Raw genomic sequence first — 21,166 nt, forward strand, 5'->3', positions numbered from 1 at the left:
GGGATTATGCTGTGATTTGTATATTTGGAGGCAAAGGTTTTGAATAAAGAAAAACATATCCAGAAGAGAGTGGAATTTACTGCTGTTGCTGTGGGCTTTCAAAGCAATGGCTGCAGTCAGGCCAAAGTAATTAACTTATGAAGGATGGAAAGGAAAAGCAGCATGTGGAAGATGTAATTAATGGGAACATATAACAGTCAGCTCTCACATAATAAATTGGCAGCTATGCCTGAGGTAACTGCCTTTTATTTGCAAAATACAGTTGGATTTTTTAAAAGTAATTGCACGTTTTCTTCCATTTCCACATGGTCCCACAGAACATAGTACAGTACAAATACCAACAGAAATGCAATAGAATCATGGTTGTTGGTTTGTTGTTTTTTTTTTTTCAGTCTTAGGGCTATGATCTTATTTGAGCCAATGTCCAAAGGAAAGAAGGAATATGTTTTAGCTCAGGAAAAAAGCAAGTGGTAAAACATTTTAGTGAGGTTTAATATGGAATAATCTAAAAGTACAAGGCAGGAACAACCAGAATAAATAACAGTAAATGGCTAGATATCTATTTGTAGAAGAGACTTAGTAATGTAATTCTCCTGACTCAAGTAAATAGCGGTTAAGATAAATGTTCTGAATTCCTTCTATTTTGAAGGCTTGAATTTTCCCTGTCTGAAAGCTTATTGCAGCTTTTTCTGAATAGCAAGCATGACATCAGTTGTTCTTCAGCTACGCCACAGACACTGGCAGATTTTCAAGAAAATGCATTCTGCCACATGCCTAGTGCACAGCTCTGGAAGGCTGCAGGATGACACAATGGCTCCCCACACCCAGCTGCTGATGCAGCTGACACAAACAGCCTGCTGGAAAAACAACGTTGGAGTCCTCCCTCTCAAAAAAAAAAAAAATAAAAAAAAAAAAATGTGCAAGAGGAAGGTGAGGAGGGCTTGCAACTGGGGTTTGCTGCTGCAACCAAACATACAAGGTACTAGACTTCTTGACTGCCAGGCTTCTCAATGAAGTAGAGGAAACTGCATGTCATTCCTGCTGCTACCTGCCACATGTGATTCCCCTCTGCAGACAGGTGGGAAGTTAGACTACCCAACCTGTAGTGCTTTGCTTGTCTGTTTGGGTTTTCTTTTGTTTTTAAGCAATCTGTTTGTTGTCACCTCTGATAGTGGGGAGGAAAAAGGAAGTCCAAATCGATTCTATTGTAAGCATGAGGATCTAGCCTATTTTGTCTGTGAGTGAATGGGGATGGGATCTAGTAGTAAAAACCTAGCGTTGGAGTGAGTTCTACTCACAGTAAATCTGATTAGAAGCTTTACTGCTGCTTAAAATGGAACGGCCTGAAGACCAGGAAATAGAGTTCTCTGTAAAATATTCCTGCTGTAACTAGTCTCTGTATTGCTGGCCCCAGGGGATCTTGCATTTGCTGCGGGCTAAGCCTCATAGGCGGTTTGTTGCTGAACTAAGCCCTTTAAATAGACAGCAAATTGTAAAAGTACGCCCTGCAATTTTTGTGCTGATGAATTTAGAATGATGTTCTAGCAAGCTTAGTACACTCCAGATTAATTAGCAAGGATCTTTTTAACAGGATAATTACAATATCAGCAAGCGGTAAACTCAAAATGAATGTGAGTAGTCCTGGCTTGCATCAACAGGGAAGAGATGTGTTGCAGTTCTACCAACTGATTCTAAATTCACGCTAGTGTGAAAGGTTTTAGACAGCACAGCTGGTCAGCGGCAGCACTCTAGCTTTTTTCCTTCTAAACTTGATTTAAAATCCCAAATGAAGTTGCATTCATGTCTCCTTATGTCTACCTCACAATGCCATGGTGAATGGTGATTGGCTTTTTTAATTTCTGCTGGAAAAAGGCCCCAAATAATAATGTGCAACACCTCCTGCTCTTCTTATTAAAGTATAAAAGTTAGGGCTATGAAGTATATGAGACTTCCTCCCTTCTTTATGGCTGTGCATTTTCTTCCTTCATAATGGAAGGGCCTGATCCTGCTTAGAACAGTAACAGCTCACAAATATAAACACAGGTTCATATGTTTGGTGGTTGGAATCTTTAAATAGGTTAATCTTTCAAAGAATAAACGTCATTGCTTATCAGGTTAAGGATAAACAAGCATATGACTGCTACAGTGGTGATAGAAACACTTTTATTCATTCCCCAGGCCAGATTCTGTCTTTAGATGGTGGAGGCTTTAGAAACTAAGGTTTAATTGGGAATCTTTAATAAGGGAAGTTACCTTAATTAGATCACTTTATATTTGCTAGATTTTTTTATATGCTTTTCTGCACTCTTTTAGAATGGATGCAGAAATTTGTAAACGCCAGCCGTTTTCTGTGAGAATATAATTTTTAGGCAGACTTTCAAAAATGGCTTATCTTATTTTCAGCTTCTATAAGATGAGTCCAGTGTGTTCTTGGGAGAAATTAATCAGGCCCTATGTTGTTCACTCCAAAGGTCAAAGTAGTAAATGAATAATTATTAGCTGTTTCTTAAAAATGGATTTGACACTCAACAGACCAGACAATCTCTTAAGTTATTTCATGCGGCCTCATGATGCTTTATAAAATGTGAAGCACAAGCCCGAATCTTTTTGTCTAGATCATCCCGTCAAACTTGAGCAGTGCCATGTTCTTTCTAGTTAGAGTGTATGCCTGAACCAGGCCACTTTTAAAAATCGTATAAAATGGAGACATTTAAAAAACTTGTCTCAACTACAAGCACAATGAAACCAGGAAAAAATAAAAAGTTTTTACAAATACTTTGGTGGGTTTTTTTTGGTGTGTGTTATAACTGGTAGAAATAGGAAGGCAAGCACCTCTGTAGAAAGTGCGTGTGACAAATGCAGTTGTTTTCTAATGATCTGTGAGGCTGCTTTTTTTTTTTTATTATTATTTGTACGGTTTAGGTTATTGAGACCATGGAGGTTCTAAGAGACAGTTTTGTTTATTCTGTTTCATGGTGTTAAATAGTTTTTAACTGAATCCAGCCAAGGATGAGGTAACATTTGAACAAGATTTTCTTAAATTTCTTGAATGAACAATGTTTTGATGTCACAGTAACAGTAGGAATATGTCATCCCCTTTCACCTGCATGTCTGCACCCTTGTTGCTGTTGAAGTTGCTTCCATACACAGTGAACATACTGTTCATCACACTCTAGTTATAGCCTGACCATTGAAGTTGGACTATGGTACAGCTAAATGCTTTGGTACTTCCCATAACAGACAGGCTTGTCCTTCTATTTGAATACATGCGAGTACATATGTTAGCACAGTGCCACCAAAGGTAATAACCAACTTCGTCAGTGTGCCAAACCTTTCTTGCTACTACAAACTATGGCTACAAAATCCCTGTGGATAATATAATAGGGTACTAGTCAAAACCCAGCATACAAATGGATACAAAAATGTCCCATTTCTATGAGTTTGCTTCGGAAACTTCCCCTACAATTTAGGAGAAATTATTGATCTCTTAGTGGAAGTGATGACTCGGGTCTCACTCAAGGTGTGTTTGATCATAGAAACAGGCTAAGCCCTTCTGAAGAAGCTGTGGGAAATGCAACTTCTTTCAAGTCGGTAACTATGCTCACTGATCTTCTGATGGAGCTTGGGATTCCTCTTTTGGCGGAAAAGCAACAAACTCTTCTTTCATTTCAGTATCTTGGTCAGCAGTAGCATGGGTACTAGCTTCGTAAGGCTCGCACGGGCAACAGCTGACTTCTCCTTTCCTGCTCTTCTGTAGAATGGTAGCACGAAAGTCTAACGTTATCACTGCCAAACGATACAATTGTAGAGTCACAACTAAGATGTTTTTAGCTGTAAAAAACACCAGCATCTGATTGAATATTCTGAAGTGGCCCATCAAGATTGAACGCACAATGAAGAAGGGACCATCCTGTATGAAAAGGCTGACCCCAATGTTCCACAGTTCTGCACTGTACCTGCACAGCAGCAGGCTGGGGATCCGTCTAGTTGACGCAGTTGGTTTGCAGCCAATATGCTGTACTGGAAATAAAACACACTTATGTTAAAACAACTCTATCGGATTGAGTCAGGATTGGCCTAAAGGGCAGTTACAGCCAGTGTACCCTGGATTAGAAATGCATTAAACTGTGAACAATTCAACATAAAGCATATCCCACTTCTGGGATCGGTTTCAGCAAAACACGCTAAGCTTATGTTAAGGAGGCACTTACGTGGTCTGGCCAACAGGACTAAAAACCACTTCCCCTTTTCTTTCCCACAAGGCCATGATTATTTATACACTTCTAAAACAAGAAGCAGAAGTAGATCACCTAATCTTTCTGTAACAACTTCCCCAGATGCTTTTCTGTTAAATTGACATGCTTGGCTAATATGTATCCTTAAGAAAAAAACCCTACCATGCTGAATGGGAACAGACTGAGCTGTAGCACTTCCATTTGTTGCAGGCTGTCTAAGACCTCGCTTTGAAAAGACTCACTCGATAGTCATTGCCTTGTTCTTACTATGGCACATGAGAAAGTCATGTCTCTGCAGGGTAATATGGATAGGAAGAAACTGGTCTCTGCTTGCCAGATGAGACTTAAGACACAGTTACTTGTTCTTAGCCTTCTGGGTATGAAACTTTTGGAACTTGCATGGATGTGTTCCCCTTGGCTATAAAAGTGGTGGGTTAAAATGCACTTTGTGGCATGATGTCTAGAGAAGGATCATCATAAGGGTGTGTGTGTGGTAAATATGGCTGCCTCTTGTGAAAATGCATGTAGCTTAACTAACCTGTCTATCAGGCAGTGGGATTTTTAGTTTAAAAAACATAGCTGCTTGTTTGGTGGTTGTTACTGCATCACATTTCAGCTTACCAAAAGAATTCTACTGTTTGAGTAAATCTGGGGGGAGGGGGGTGTGAATGAGTCTCAAGTGGAAAATTAGTTGTAGAATGTAGAAATTTGCTAAATCCATTAGGCAAAGCTTCAGCAACAGCTAATTTTTTAATGGTTTTGTGCCATTGCTTTTTAATAGTTCTAACTGCATTGCTGTAGTCCAATAATAAGTGCCTATAAATTCCTATTTTACATCATGTTTGATGTGTGAGTAAACATACTGATGCTTGAATAAAAAGTACTACTATAGAACTACCTAAAAGAGTACCCATAGTAAATTTCATGGCAATGTGTGTTCAATAACTTAATTTTTAACTGGTAAATGCAATTAAATAAGCAGAACAGCAATAGCTACAGAAAAAAAATGCACAGTACAACAGGTTATTTCATTTAAATTCAAACAGTGCTCGAACAATCATAGTATTAATTTATTTGGGTAGTGGTGATGTGTATGGGTGGTTTGGGGTTTCTGTTTGTTTGCTTGAAATCTTAGTTTACATACATTCTTTAACAGAATGTATTTTACCAGTAACAGGAATTTTAGCTGTGATAAATCTGAAATGCGGTGGCATCAGTTTTTTTCAGGAAGTGAGCTGCTGAGCTGAAATGCTGAAATGTTTTCATAACTTTAGTGTTGAAAACAAAGCCCAGTGCTGTCCATGGAGAAAAGGCTAATGAAAAATTCCCGGAATCACTTTTTGTTAATATTTTATTCATTTATCATTTTATTCATTTATTATTTTAATCAGTGTGTCAACCTAGTCATCAATTTTATATAAGGTGCTAGTGAGGATAACGTATCTTTGGACCGGTAAAGTTGCATTGCAAACTTGTAGTGATTGGAGGCCAAAATGGTGGGAACAGATGATGATTGAGGTGACTTTCATTATTCTTCTTGGATATAGAGAAGCCCTTTCTGCCTATGGATGAACACTGGTCTGAGTTGGCTGAATGTTGGACCTTTAGTTTAAGATAAGGGTGCACAGTCCCAACATTATATGGTCCTCTAGGTTCACTGTGAATAGGTAATTTCTCCTGCCATAACCACTTCTGTACTCTTGGCTGTGGTGTCCCCTGTGGTTAACAATATCCTATCTCTCCATAGAGTCTACTAACCTACCCAGATTGGAGCCATAATATAATTCAAGACCAGATCTAACTCGAGAGTTCCCATAGTGAAGTTTAAGGCAGTAACAGGCAACTGGAGCAGGTGCTCCAATACAATATTGCAATTCTAGTTTTTTCTGGAAGTAGAGAATTTTATCAGGGAGATCAGAGGTTAACCAGAAACAAGTGTTTCCTCAAAAGAAACCACAATGGGCTTTCTTCAAAACCCATCACTGGCATATGAATTGCTCTCCATCAGAAGCCCTTGGTATAGCCTGTAGCGTGTACACAGCCACAAGATGTGCCAGAAAAAACTTAAAAAATTGTTCTCTTTTCTTGTCTTTGCGCAAGTACTAACCTGCAAGATCAAGTGGAAACTGTAGCATACTCCAGGTCCATACAGCAAGAATTGCATTTATGAGAACATAATTCTTCCTATGGCAGGGGAAAAAAGTGATAACAGTGAAGATGCAGTTTCCTTATGTGATAACAAAAATGTTTCCTGTAGTATTTGGAACGTCGTTTAAAAGGTGGTTGAGTGAAACAGTGATTGATTAAGGCATGCTCTTGAGATGTAAGATTTAGGAAAACAAAGGCACCTCTTGGTATAGAATTTTTGCTGTTCAGGCCACATATTCCAGGTGTGGAATTACACTGAATATCTGATGCTAATGTTATCATGATAAGCATATGGAAATAGAATCTGTGGCTCAAAGAGGAGATTTTTTTACCCTTGTAGTGATTACTCATTCCTTGCAAGCCTGAAGCTTCTCTGCCAAGTGGGAAGGACCTCTTTTCGTGCTGCTAAAGCTTTTCTTTGATATTTAAAAAAAAATAAAAATAGTGTGTCTGTAAGGGAGGATGAACCTCTTTGTGATTCTTTTTCTTTATGATGGATGTTCACAGCTCATCTTTCAGTGCTGTGAGGGGGAGATGGGTTTATTTTCTCTGGGAGACATCACAATGTTGAAAAGTCACACGAGACTGCCATTCCCTTTCTTCTTATCTTTGAACACTTTGTCATTCTATCATGAAGAAAGTATATATGAGATAACCAAAGAAGAAACTTGGATAATGAATCACTTAAGCAAACTCTAGTTGCATCCTTGCTAGTCTAAAACAATTCATTAAGCTGAAAGAGGCTTACTGTGTATCCAGCATTTCAGCTGCTGTAGCTATAAGAACTGATGCTGCATGGCAGTTATGCTAGTTGTTTGGCTCTTTGTACCCTTTTATTGTGATGGATGCAATCACTTCTCTGCTGGGAACAGATGAGTAATCCCTAACAAAGCCCGCAGGACAATGAGGTCTTCTACAGAGGGAAAGGTAAGAGTAGGAAAACAGCCCTTGAACATAGCCTTCTGTTATCTGTGGGAAATACAGTTTCACTAGTGTGAATACTGCAGATCCCACGAATAAATCTTCAAACTAAACAAGTATCTTGCACTATGCAAATTATTTACGTCAGCGAATAGCCCTTACCGAACATCTTCGATGTCCAAGGTTTCGCTAGCAAATTCAAGTATATCTGCTGCTGTTCCCACAAACATGAGAAGCAGCTGAGACAATTGATCCCGGGTGATTTCAACTCCAATGGGGAGAAGCCATCTCCCAACTACTAGAAGCAGTAGAAAAGTCTGGTGGAGGGCCAGTGTCCATACAGTCTCACAGATTGTGGAGAGCTGATTCACAAAGACTTTAGCCTGTTTAAGACAACAATAACATACTGTAACTTCAGGAGACTGATGTTATATGTACCTTCAGAGACTGTGTTCGTCCTTGAACCTGCTTTTGTTCTCCTTCACGTTGTATTAGAGCAAATCACTTCTACATGGCAGGCAGAATTTGAAAAAGACACATTAATACAAACTTCAGGTAATGAATAGCAAGTCTTTCTGTGTCTACTATTCCTCCTGTTCTCATTTTTCAGCTTAGCATTATCCTTTGCAGAACCATCATCCAGACACTTTCTAAATTCAGTTACTGAGATTTGGAAGAGAATGGTAGGACGGTCTCCTCTTCACATGGAGACTTTTCCTGCCAACAATAGTATGCAGCACGCTGTTGGCCACTTTCACAATATGATTTTCTGAAACTATTTTTTTTTTTTTTTAGTTTTAATCACTGTGTGAGGAATTTGCCCAAATAGACACAACAGTACTCTCTAATATCATAAGATCTCTATCATAAAATCCCTACTATGAAAAGGAAAAGGCGTCCCACCGTCTGAATGATGTGGTGATCTGTTCCCTCACTTCCATGACTGCTGTCTCTGGATTGATTGAAGTCCTGGTTGCTGATGTTCACCTGAACTGCTCCGGGATCATTACCACAGTACTGTTGTGAACAAAAACATCACATGCATAAACATCCCGCACAGGGAGCAGATGCACTCTGTGGCTGAAAGAATCCTGTTTTGCTGAACTGCAGAGGGTTCATTTGTGAAAGGCAGTCGATGTTTACAAAGGTACATGCTTACTCTGAATGAAATTCCCCTCTTGTTCAGAAGGGAGGAATGCCTCTCGTGAGGAGAGGAGTGATGTTGGTAGGTGTCTGAGTAGGGTTGTACCGTAGAAGAGGATGTAAATTCAAAGGCTGATGCAGCAGGTGATACCTTTGTGCTGTGAAGACTGCACTCGTTAAATACAATCTGCCTGCAGCTCTCCTGAACAGGCTACTGGGTTTCCTACATAGTCTGTCTGTCTAAAAAGTAAAATAGGGTAAAAATTGCTCATGGTCAGTCTGCTGTTTTATGCTTGTCGTCAGCCTCTATATTCAAACTTTTTCTCAAAATATCTGCTTCTCGTCTGTACTATCCAGAAAAAGTTCTTTAAAAAATGCTGTTGTTTCATTCTTCTGTATGACTTCCCTCAAGGCTGAAATGAAGAGTTGGGGTAGGATGTTTGGGTTGTATTCTGTGTCCCTCCTGCTCCCGCTTCCCCCCAGCTGTGCCTTATTCTGCAAGGAAATTCACAATGTGAGAGGTGAGATTCAGGAATAAAAACAGGCCTGTGTTTTTGCCTACCCCTGCAGAGCAGAAGAACTTTCTCCAAGTACCCAGGGTTCTGGGAGATTGAACGTTGGTTAAAACACAGTTACTTCAACTGCAGCAAACCAGTGGTGGGACTGTGTCCTGTCTGAGGTCTGCAGCACTGCACCGCCCTTCTACCTTCACCCCCAAGGCCGGCCCCAGAGTAACTGGGGTATGGTTCTAAATTCTATCTTGTAACAAGCCCTTAACATCTCTCTTCGTTGTAATAAAAAAGGGATAATTAGAAAATCAAACCCTGCTGTTATTAAAGACTTTTATCCTGTCCTATTCGTGCCAGAGAACACCAGATGATTTGCATTTCTCCACTGGGCCCCCCACCATTTTATTTCACAGGGAGTGATTTTCTGCAACAATCGGAATGTGTTCTAGTGCATACTGAGTAGCTGTGTTCAGCATAATGTCTGCCAATATAAAGGCAACATTTTCCAGGAAATGTCACATTCTAGCAAATTTCAGATTCCACTTTATCAGAGACCAAGTAAAGTATCAATGTTGCTCAGTGTCTGGGTAAATGCTGCCTCTTGCCTGACCTTGTTGTAGGTAAATGGAGCAACTTCCCGTGGTCTGAAAAATCTGGAAAAAAGTCAGTGCTTGTTGCTTTTATAATTGGTGGTAAAGGCTCCTAAACTTGAATGCTTGTCTTATTTGGACTGTGGGTGTGAGAGCGTCGAAAGATTGACACACAGATGTGGGGAAGATGATATTTCCATTTGGAGGAGGGAAGTCTAAAGTTCTAGCCATGGAGACAGTGAGACTGAGGGGCTGGTACTCTGCCGGCTACAGGCTCAGCTCCCTGGGTTAGCCCTTCAGCCAAAGGACAAGGGCAGAACAGCTTGTTTAGAGGATGTTTCAGAAATGAAATTTAACTGGTGCTCTGAAGGAGCCTTTTTATCTTTTTGTAGTAGAAAAAGTGTCAAGCCTATGGAGACCAGCCCCCAAGGTCAAAGTCAGCCTTTCTGAATAACACCCACGGGCAGTGTGACAGAGCTGGCTGAGGAGACCACAACCTAAAAAGATGCTTCCGTGTGGCTTGCATGCTTGTGGCTTGCATGGGGGGTCTTTTTTTTTTTCCCCCCCTAGTGGCACAAAGGTGCAGAGAATACTTCTTTAAAAAAATTACTTAACTTTATCGGTGTCTTTTGTAGGTTCCTTGTATGTAATTTTTGCAACTACTCCCAGCTGAAGGGGGGGTTACTATTTCAGCGCGAGGCTGCACTATGAACGGCACTCCTTGGGGCCGGGGCTGTATCTTCTCAGCTGCTTGCAGGCAGGAAATGGAAAACTGCATCTGCAATGCCAGTCATTTAAGTAGACTCCTGATTTTTTTATTTAAGTATGTTTGTATCTTGTTTTGGTTTATTTCTCCCTGAATATTTATTGAGTGGTGGTTGTGGTGGTGATTCACTTGAAAGTTTGGAGAAGAGCCTTTATTTTCAGCATGTATATGCATGTAAATAGGACTGTTGGTGCCAGGCGTATTTGCCTAGCCAATTATGTATGTGCAGTGACTTAATGAGAATGTGACAAGGAAAAAGTGAATAGTAAGTTTCACAGGCAGTTGATAAACACGGTTTACCTCTTTACTGCTAGGGCTCAGTTACCGCTAGGTATTGAGACCATGCCCATAGCTAAACAAAAATGCCTTTTTTTTTTTCCTATGCAAAAATGAAACAGGAAGAAATTGTACACATTTTGCATAAACTCTAGCTTGGTTTACTTCCTTTGTTTCTTCTGACATGAAGCTTACATTCCTCTGATTTATAAAACATCTAATCAAAACAGAAAGTATGTTGCATGACGCAGTGCTATCCTATTGCGTGTCCTGCAGAGAGTTCACTGCCAGTGTGTGGGGAACTCCTGAAACACTGAACTAATTCAGCAAATTTCTGTTTGCGTGTTATTCACAATCCATTATTCCCAAATAAAAAAATGAGGTTAGCTAAAACTTTTCACAGTGGGTCCATCATTGAGATGGTAAAATTGACACTTGAATTGACACCAGGGCAGAATACCCTCAATCCCGTTAAGGTGCGTGGAGGCTGGCAGCCTGAGTACCTGGTGGAAGAGACCAGCCCTTCCCTGGAGCGGGCCCTCTGCCAAGCTACAGGTACCCAGCTAGCTCCCTGCCATTCCAGCCTTTCTTGCTGGAAACAGTGTTGCCGTCCCTGTAGCAACACGTGCGATGTCCGAAATTCAAAGCAACCATGACTGCTTCATTTTCCTCATGTAAGAAAGCTGAAACATAGAACAGGGACAAAAAATTGCTTCAGCCGTTTTCCAGTTTGAGGAAAGTAACAGGTATGGGAAGGAAGAAATGGTGAAAGATGTAAGATCACTTTTAAAGAGTGATATACTAGAATTTTAGCTGGTAGAACCATCCCACCTCGGAATACGGCTGAGGGAATGGGCAGTAATCTTGGCTATTTCCTTAAAATGTTCAAGTTAAGGTGGTTAAAAACAATTACAAAATTTACCAAGTATCCATCTTATTACTGACTGGGAAGCCTAAATCAACTACAGTACTGGTGGTCAGATAAGACCTGCCAAAGGTGGTCAGTTATCACTTTCTGTGGCAGAGATGCACTAGTCATTTTAAAAGGGAACAGAGGTATTTGTTTACCTGAGATCTTATACATTATGAAGGAAGAATATTTGGGTTTTTTAATGGATTAAACGGTTTTAATTTTCTTGCCACTCTGTTTTGCAGACAGCAATTTTTTCACTCAATACGGTTCAATTTACTTTATACGCTCTCTCAAATGTCTTTTGTCCACAAATACTTTACTGCAAAGCAGTACTTTCTATGCAGTCAATATTTCACTGTTGATATATGAATGGTATTAATCATGTCCAGTTTTGCAGTACACAGAGATAGAATTGCCTCTGTCTTCAGGAGGACGGGCTGCATATTAGCACGTGCCTTAAATAACAGCACTGACACAAGCAGTTGATGTTTCCTGTTAAAGATTCAATATGAGATCAAACTTCTACTGCCTTAAAGACCACAAACTGCTTTCATGGTGGATATATTAAATGTGTGGATCTAGCAGCTCCATAATTACCCATTCTGTTAGTATTTTAATAAGGAAAATCCGAGCAATACTTTGATATGAGAAGTAGCACTAATCTGGGTGCTGTGTTTGAGATTAATTGTTACGAGGGCTGCTCCCCTTCTGGAGGTATTGTTTTAGAATCTATTAGATTGTATGTTTCCAGAACTCTCTATCCTATCTCTCTAGGTATAAAGTAAGCTGTTAACTTGATATACTCCCTCTTTAATTCACAGTAGCAGTATATCAATAAGAACAAAGTATGCCATGTTCTAACGTCATTTTGGGAAATAAACTGCTGCCTTTGACTACAGAATTAGCCTGTTTCTTGGACCAGATTTAACTATGACAAATGTTCTCAATATCCACATTACCTGTCTGTGACTGTTTAAGGAGATTTGGCAAAACAAGAAGACAATAAATTCCTGCTGCTGTATTTAGAAAAAGCCTCAGGCATTTTCAGTGTAAACACAATTTTGAATATTTGATTATGTTTCTGCGGGCTCTAACAATGTTTCAAAGGAGAAAATGAGGCACTATGTCTTCTTAGTCTAATTTATGTATTTTCTTGTGTTGCCTTTTGCTCTTGTTTCTCTCAGGCCCTTTTCTGCTGTGGATGTAAGGTACTGCATATGTGCAAATGCTGGGACAGACAAAATCCCCTCTTCACTACATGGAAGTGCTATGGGGACTTGAAAGCAGCCTGCATGGGGAGGTAGTTCACTCAGCGTGGGCTGCTAGGCTAAGTGGCTCTGTCCTGGCCCTGACTGACTCAATCTGCCAAAAGAACAATTGCGTTTAAAAGTTTTACTGTGTGTTTTAGTCTGAATTGGAATTCAGACCCCCCTCCTCACAGGTTACTATACAGCATGAACAAAGAAAGGTTATAAACACTGATAGACAAATTACCATTCAGCTATCTGTGGTAGCAATCTGTGAGTATTCTCCTAGGTAGCAGCAAACAAGAAGTAATTTGAGTCTAAGACCCCTTTCACTGATAACTGTCTCAATTTTGGCTTGCTCGGAGTTGTGATATCTGCCTCTAAGTGCTGTGAAACTCATACTTTATTTTAGAAAGGCCTCTAAACCAATGAAATTCTTTCACTGTCCTGAGCAAAACTCAAGCTGGTAACCTAGGGGTGAAAATCTGTTTTTCAAACTTCTAGTCCTTGGTTCCCCAGCCAAATACAAATAAATGGCCTCCTTTTTAGCTAGGAATGGGGTTCATTATTAGATGATTTAGGAAATGCACAGTAGTCATAGTTTAGCTGTAGTTGGATTGGGACACCTACCAGTATAAAACAGAAAATTGGAACAGAACCTGGCAGACTTCTGTGTGTGTGCTCAAATCCAACCCATCAAACAATGCATCAATTTTAAACCAGCCTGTCTTGTCTCATAATAAATACCTGAGTTCCATGATGAATTTCTAGTAGCCACAGTGATGGTATTGTGCAAATCAGATATAAAAATATTGCTGGTGAAAACCTGTGAAGGAAAAGAAAAGATAGCTTGGTATTATATCATATTGTAAATACCACGTAGCCTATCATTATCTGCATTGAAAGTATCTTGTGCCTCCTACCATATGGGATATTAAGAAATAGGGTAACTGCAAATAAGAGTTGCTATTCTTGCTGAATTCGTCATGCTGTTGGTATTATGAATCATAGGTTTATTTGTACATTCATCTAAGATCATATATGGAAGTTTATTTAAAATATCTTTTTAAGAATTAACCAAAGGCACTTTGCTGTTTGTATTTCCATCACAGCATTCTCTGTACTTAAAATAAAAAAAAAAGCCTCTAGCTAACATGCCCTTTCTGATTTCATGAAGGGTGAATTAATACATTGAGTCATTTCACTGAATGATGCTGGGATAAAGGCTGTTGATCAGAATCCTGTGCATTGACACAGGAAAGGCAGAAATAGCATTAGTTTGCTAAAAACAAGCGTTTCTTCAGTAGGAGGTCTTTCAGTGCAGGCTAAAATGGTTTATGAAAATGGGTCTTGGCCTTGTTTTCCCGTTTGTACTGGCAATTGTGTAATTCTTTAGGATTTCTGTCTCTAGTTCTTCTCTCCCTGTCAGTCTTCTATATAACTTACGATGGTGAAGCTTTATTATCCTCGTCTTCTTCAGCTGAGTTTATTCAGAAGTACTAGAGAGGCTTCATTACTCCTTCTCAAGCATTGATTCTTGTGAGGGTTGCTGATGTTTTATCATTAAACATGTGACAGTTTTTTGTTTGGGGTGGGTTTTTTGGCAATTCCTGTCCTTTTGGAGTACGAATGAGGTCTGATGCCACTAATGCTCCATCTAGCTCTGCTATAGTATGAAGTGAGCATCACTGCAATGCTGCCAAGATGCACAGCAGCCTTTGCATCCCGTGCATGTACTGGCCCAGAACAGAGCAGTGGAGTCAAACTTGAGATACTTGCCTGATTCCTTCTGTCCTGTCATTGGCATGTTCTGCAGTTAATTTAAATTGCTTATAAGTATGTAACCGGAGCAATGTTTTGGTCAAATGTTGTTGCATTTGTTATTTGTTCCTGAATGTACCTTTATTTTTGTAATCGTGACTTTCCCAGTGGAGATTAAGTATTGAGGAAAAGACAAAAAAACCCTGCTCAGGAAAATGACTGGGTTGCTGAGCTGCTGTGACATATTCAGAGGGGGTTGATTGAAATAAGATCGTCTCAATTTCTGGTTCTTGTTTGTTTGTCTTTTGGGGTGAGGGAGTGTAGTTGTTTGTTTTGTCAGTATGTTTTTTTGTGCTTTGCTTTTTTTTTTTTTTTTGAAGTGTAATTAAAAAAAAAAAAAAAGGTAGTGATTCTGTGTGGTTTTAGCCTGGTTATTTTGGGAGAGAACACACCTTGCACTTGCCTGAGAGAACTAACGTACTTCACATTATTTCCTGTAGGACTTGAGCACATGAAAAATCCATCCAGCTGGCAGATTAGCATTACTGAGCTAATGATACCAGAACAGGCCAGGAGACTTCAGGGGCTTTAACCCTGCCTTTCTTTCAGTAGGAGCAATCTCGAGGAAATATTATGTGGCCAGGCCCACATGTGCCATTTAATTTTTTGTGCTGGTATAATAAGCAAGTCGTCTGCCAATATAGAACGGAGAGAATATGAGGCTCTTGTAGGCAGGAGAGTCCTGTGGCACAGACTGTCCATTGCCTGCATTGGTGATTGTCTGTGGAGTTGTTTCTATAAATGCAGATGGTACTACCTGTTCTGAATGTGAGTGTTTTCCACCGGAGCAGAAAGTTATCCTGATACAAATAGATGCTGGCCGTGTATGTACATTTCTTACCTATAAACGTACTTTACTGTGCTGCTTTAAGTGCTGGACATCCATTTTCAAAATCTCCTTCAAGCTAAACTTAGCTCAGTCTTCTAGCACATGTATTCACCTAAAATGGATCTGCCTTCTGTATATATCTTTCTTTGGATTTTCCAAAAGCTGCCATAGCGAGTGTTCCTTCATGAAGTCTCTGCTGCTGCAGAGACCCAGTGAATTGGGTCTGCTCACTCTGCCTCTACCTCATAACTGTGCATTTGGACCTCCCCTGTTGTTAAATTTTCCTGTGTCCCAGACTTTGTTGCTGCTTTTATTACATTCAAATTTAGAGCATGGAACACTTGTGTGAATTGTCACACAACGCTGCTTCTGTTGCTATAATGAGTTTCGCAGGTTGCAATGGACAGGAATTTAATATCATTGAAATACTTTTGGGCTTTTTTTGGTCCTGGATTTGTCCCAGGGCCTGCCTGCAGTTTGAGCTTTTAAAAATAAAAGGTCCTAGTAAAATCTGGACAATTACTTACATGACCACTTCCTTTTTACAGAGCATTTGTTCTGGCTGGCTGAGCGCTGATGAGCTGTAGATGACTGCAGTAATTCTTTAGATGCACGTAAAAACCCATGTGCCTGGGCAAACTCTGCTATGACTAACTTTTTTTGTTTATTTCTCAGCAGCCTTTCATGCATGAAAAGTCCCCTCTGGAATAGCCTCTCAAATCCAAATATTTAAGCCACTCTTGCTGTATTGCAAGAGTGGTTGGTGCTCATCTTTTATTTGTCACCGAGTTTTGGTTCATGCCTTGTTAGACTGGTGTTAGCACTGGTACAAGGGGCAGGGACAGGGAATGCAGTCCCAGGGAAGGGGGTGCAAACCAGGGCATGGCAGGATGGGGTAAGAGATGCAGGGCATCTGCGTGGGATAGCCTTTGTGGGCCCCCCAGCACCCTTCTGCGCTTCACACGTGTTGCCCCCGACATGCTGTTGCTTCGGAGGTGCCCAGCGTCACTGCGAGGGAGTGCGTGCCCCCTTCTTCCCCAGCCCTATGGGTCCGCAGCTCTACAGCACCTACCTCTTCCCTGCATCTGCGTTTCCCACACTTTTCAGCTGTTAATATGGATATATACACACACAGACCTGTACAGAGCATGGCTCCCAAGTAGTCTGCTGCAAAGCTGCCCCTCCTGAAAGCCCTCTGGGTTTGGCAATGGACTAGCCAGGGCTTTACCAGTTTCCCACCCGCCAGCCCCGGGTGCAGCAGGGGAGCAAACGCAGCCCCCTGAGAGCCTGGCAGAAACCGAGCCGGGACAGCGCTGCTCTCGGGCAGCAGCTGCAGAAGGCAGCCCCGCATCTGCGGCAAAGTACATGCAAAGAAGCAAGAGGGGCTCCGTCGGAGCCGGTGGGATATGCTCACCATTTGTAGCCTCTGCCTTGCTTAAACTTGAGGGTGAGCCCTGTCTCCAGGCACAGGAGAAGATTGAGCAGTGCCAGCAGCCAGTACTTGGGTTCTTTCTTCGCTGCAGTCACTCTCCAGACCCCGATGAGAGAGTGCAACACAAAGAGCAGGCGAGTAACCAGAGCATTGAGCAGCACCATCAGCTCCATCCTGGACCAGCCCCCCTCCCCTTTGCCCCGCACCGCAGGGGCCCAGCGCTTTTCAGGAGCGCTGGGAAGGTACCCTGGGAATCACCGGGAAGCGTGCGCACCACAGGCGCACAGATCTCTTCTCTTCTTCCATCTCCACAAAGGGGCCCATTATAACAAAAAAGAAACGGCATTGCCCCTCCCCCAGACTTCCTGAAAACTTTTTAAAGGGAAGAAAAAAAAAAAAAAGCTCAGGCTCCCAGGCTGGAGTTGCAGTGCTCAGCGAGGCTCTGCTCACGCCAAGGCAGGGACGTGAAGGCTTTCTTTCTGTCCACTCTCCAGCATCTGCTCAAGGACTAAACGGTTTCTATCTCAGACAGTTACCATCTCCCTGCTAGCCCCACTTGCTGCTCTCATCTTGTAGACTTCTAGCAAAGAGACAAAATGTAAGAAGCATTGTTAATTTGAACGTTCCTTGCTAAAAGCTCCACTGAAACTGCAAAAGCCTCTTTCCTCTCCCCTCCCCCTGAAAGACATAATTCATATTTGGGAGTTTTTAAAATTGTTCATTTAAGACTGCAACACAGAAAGCAGAAACTGTGTACTTAGTTTGATATTGCAATCCCTGTGTGTAACAGGGTTAAAAAGCAACAGAAATTAGAAACACTAAACAGTACTGAAATTTAGTCAAACTACTAAGCAGCAGCCCGAGCGAGGAACTCCAGAAATCAGTTTGAAATCTGGGCTAACACTAACGTTACCTAATAGGCCAATAGGGACATATAAAAAAAAAAAAAAAAAACACACAGAAATTTGACTGTTAGGTCAGTTACCTCTAGATTGACCTTTATCTTCTGTAAGAACAGTTTATAATGTACAGAGTATGTTTAAAAATTGCTTTGACGTTTCTCATAGTGATTATAAAATTCGAATTTACACTTGGGCGATCAAAGAGAAATTTCTTCTTGATCAAAATTGTCACTGTGTTGCTCCAGTTTTGTGTTCATTTACTGCCAAAGCACTTAAATTGAAAGGCACCATTGTAAAATACAAATGGAGAATCAAGTCCATGTAACCTACTGTGGCACTACTAACTTCCTAGCTGATTTAGTTTTAAATATCCTGTTCTACTTTAAATGCAAGGAAATAGTCTTCTAGCAGTTGTGGCCTTTGTAAGAAGGTATTTTTCCTCAATTGCCAAGATCCAGGTTTTCCTTGCTGCAAAACCAAGCCTCTTTCTCTATGAACTGCTGAAGCCAGTGCTGGCAAGCTGATATCCTCAGGGGTGGGGGAAGATGGGGGAGAAGACTACTTAAAAATAACCCTGCCCAGAGAAAAAGAAAAACAAAAGGCATTCCACAGTATAGATCTTTCACTCAGGAAATGCCTGAGTAAATAAATGGACTGTGCAGCATGCCTTTTTGAAGCAACAAAATGAAGTTCCTCACGCTCAGAGGAAAATTAATTCAAGTCAAGGGCCTACTACTGATAATCCCTTGCCAACAGCCACCCTGCCATATCGGGCCTTCAGTGCTGTTGGTTCACAGCCCTTCCGTTGGTATTAAGGTCAAACCTAGTTGAAGAGGAAACAGGGAACAGACAGAAAGGAGAGATTGTTTAAACAAGATACTCCTCTGTGAGAGTGCTTGATGTCTAAGAAATGACATGGGGGAACTGGTATGTCTAATTGTTCACGGAGATCCTAACAGTGCAGACGTCATAAACTTGTAAAGATGGTGATCAGTGGGACATTCTCATGATATCGTGTATTCAGGAAGGATGCAGTGAGCTTTGCTGATAGCTGATAGTTCTGGATATTAAAGACAGTTTGGAGCTGAACTGCTTCACAAAGTAACCTCGTCAATGAACAATCCAGACTTCACATTGGTGGAAGTCTCAACTTAAGTAGGAATAATATATAATATTGTCTCTGCCTAGCTGACGACCAGACCATGATGGCAACACAACAGGCTGAGTAGAAGGAGGAAGTAGGTAGGTACGGATGACTTCAGTTATTCAGTCTAGAAGAGGCAAAAATTGCTTTTTTGTGGAGTAGCTGGTTCAGGAGTCCATGAGGGCAATGCTTCACTTTAATCCTGAGTGTTTTGCGGGATATAACGTAGAGAGTAACAGCTGAGGAGCTCCCATGAAATGGGGATCTTACGTACTTAGACTTAGCATCCGCACAGGATTAAGACAAGGCAGAGTTCTTTATAATTGCTGTGCTCATCTTCCAAAAGGAGAACTAGACGCAGATCAGGAAGCTTGTTGAAAGTAAGACAGATGGAGGACCTAACTCTTTGCAGGGAGTATGGACACTGCTTCAGTAAATCACATGGAAAGCGCAGGGAAAATAACTGTCTCAAGAAAAACTTGAGAAAGAGTGAAAAGAAGCTAGCATTGGCAGGGTAAGTGAGACTGCAGGAGCGAGAAGGCATCCTTCAAAATGCTGAAGCTGTGTCCAGATGAAGAAAACTGAAAAGATGATAAACTCTGGCAACTCAAATGTACAAACATAATAAAACTGGCTGAAGGAGTGTGAGGAACAATAGGCAAAAAGCTTAACTAAAATGTCTGTTATCTGCTCAAACACATTGTGAACAGGAAGTCTGCCAGGGAATTGTTGGGTCAGCAGATGGTCAGGTGGCACAAAAGTGGTTAGGTAGCACAAAAGTCCTCAGGGGGTGATAAGGCCCTGAGGTGCAGGAGGAGCTAATGAAATCCTTGGAGTCCCAGCATGAGTACAGATGTACACTGTAGCATGGGACAGCACTGACTCCTGCACAAAAGCTTATAGAATTAGTGGGGGCTTTCCTTTTGATGTTATACATGCTAGTGTTCCACTGATTCCGTTCTTTTCATAGGTTCTTCTAATTTGCAACTTCCAGTATTTAGGCTAATGGATCACAGGCTAGGGAGTACTTGGGGAAGAAACTTTGTGTTTACCGTGTTCTTGTACTCTTTCCCTGAGCATGGAGTTAGGTCTGCTGTTGGAGGCAGACAGTGGAATAGTTGGACCTTTGCTCTGGCCCAAAATGGCTACGCTAGTAAGAAGCTTTCTAGTCTCTTAAGAAATTGGCCTGGAGTGAAAGGAGGATGGCTTATGCATATGGCTGGTCGGTAGTGTTGGTTGGATCCAAGCTCAAAGCAAGACTCATGTCTGTAAGGAGCACTTTGCTAATGATATAACTTCTCTCTTTTTCCTGTCTGGAAACTTTGTCCATGTGGATGCTGAGAATTGTCTGTATCTGGGAACCTTAGAGTTAGATGCTTCCAGATGAGCCACTGTACTCAGGCAAATCCTGGACACAATGGTGTGAAAACATGGCGGCATCTAGGATTTTCATTCAAAACACCTTGGCAAGAGCTACTACTTATCTCTTCCATATAATAGCCAATTGCAGCATGTCTGGTGCGTTTGGGAAATCTTAAACCTTACTGTGTCCCCAGCACCAGTGACTTTCTATAGGAATAGTAGATCTGGCATTTGAAAAAGCAATGCCACAGAATCTTTGCACGTACGTTTGTCTAATTTCTGCTTTTAGGCTGAGTCACTATGCTGATTTCACTGAACAAACCTCCTCACTGTCAGAAATTTGAAAATGTACCAGTTCCCAAGAAGAAACTAGGGTTGGATATGGATCACGAGCTTAACGCAAGTCAGCAGTACCATGCTGTTGTGAAAGGGATGGTCACATTAGTACATAGGTACGGAACTGAAACCTGCAAAGTGTTTGCTCTCCTCCACTTGGGAAGGCCTTAGCTGCAGTGTTGCCCTACTCTTGGACAATGAGGGAGAATCCAGTGGAGAAGTGCAAGAGTGTTTCTTTAGTAGGAAGTGAATAAATTGCATAAACAAATGGTTCATTTTTAAATAGTGAAAGTGACGTCCTTATTAGGTTGCATTGCTTAGAGAATCAAAAGACCCCTGTTCAAGCACCTGCAAGACTCCAGTTTGGATAGGAGTTGGAAATCCTGTGAGGAGGAATTCCCCTACAGAAGATCTGGATTTTTTGTGATCATGTGCAGTGTTGTGTTGTGGGTTGTTTTTTTTTTGGGGGGGGGTGGGGGGGTGAAGCTCTGAATGGAGGACATTGTTTCAGACTTTACTTCTGTTGCTTACTTACAAATTGGAATGTTTTGGTGGTGAAATTTGGGGTAGTGGCTATCTGCCATCTTCAGTT

General features: G+C 41.2%; 1 protein-coding gene across 1 annotated transcript; it reads right to left on the reverse strand.

Moving 5' to 3' along the window:
- Positions 1 to 3,544: 3,544 nt before the first annotated feature.
- Positions 3,545 to 17,003, reverse strand: TMEM26 (transmembrane protein 26; the record flags this gene model as incomplete). Its single annotated transcript, XM_082486756.1, has 6 exons — positions 3,545 to 4,020; positions 6,343 to 6,419; positions 7,467 to 7,687; positions 8,208 to 8,321; positions 13,496 to 13,574; positions 16,813 to 17,003. The coding sequence occupies 6 exons, from the start codon at positions 17,001 to 17,003 to the stop codon at positions 3,602 to 3,604; spliced, it is 1,101 nt and encodes a 366-aa protein (XP_082342882.1). The 3' UTR covers positions 3,545 to 3,601.
- Positions 17,004 to 21,166: the final 4,163 nt, after the last annotated feature.

The sequence above is a fragment of the Vanellus vanellus genome (genome assembly GCF_965231255.1).
Source record: "Vanellus vanellus genome assembly, chromosome: 7".
NCBI classification, from domain to species: Eukaryota; Metazoa; Chordata; class Aves; order Charadriiformes; family Charadriidae; genus Vanellus; species Vanellus vanellus.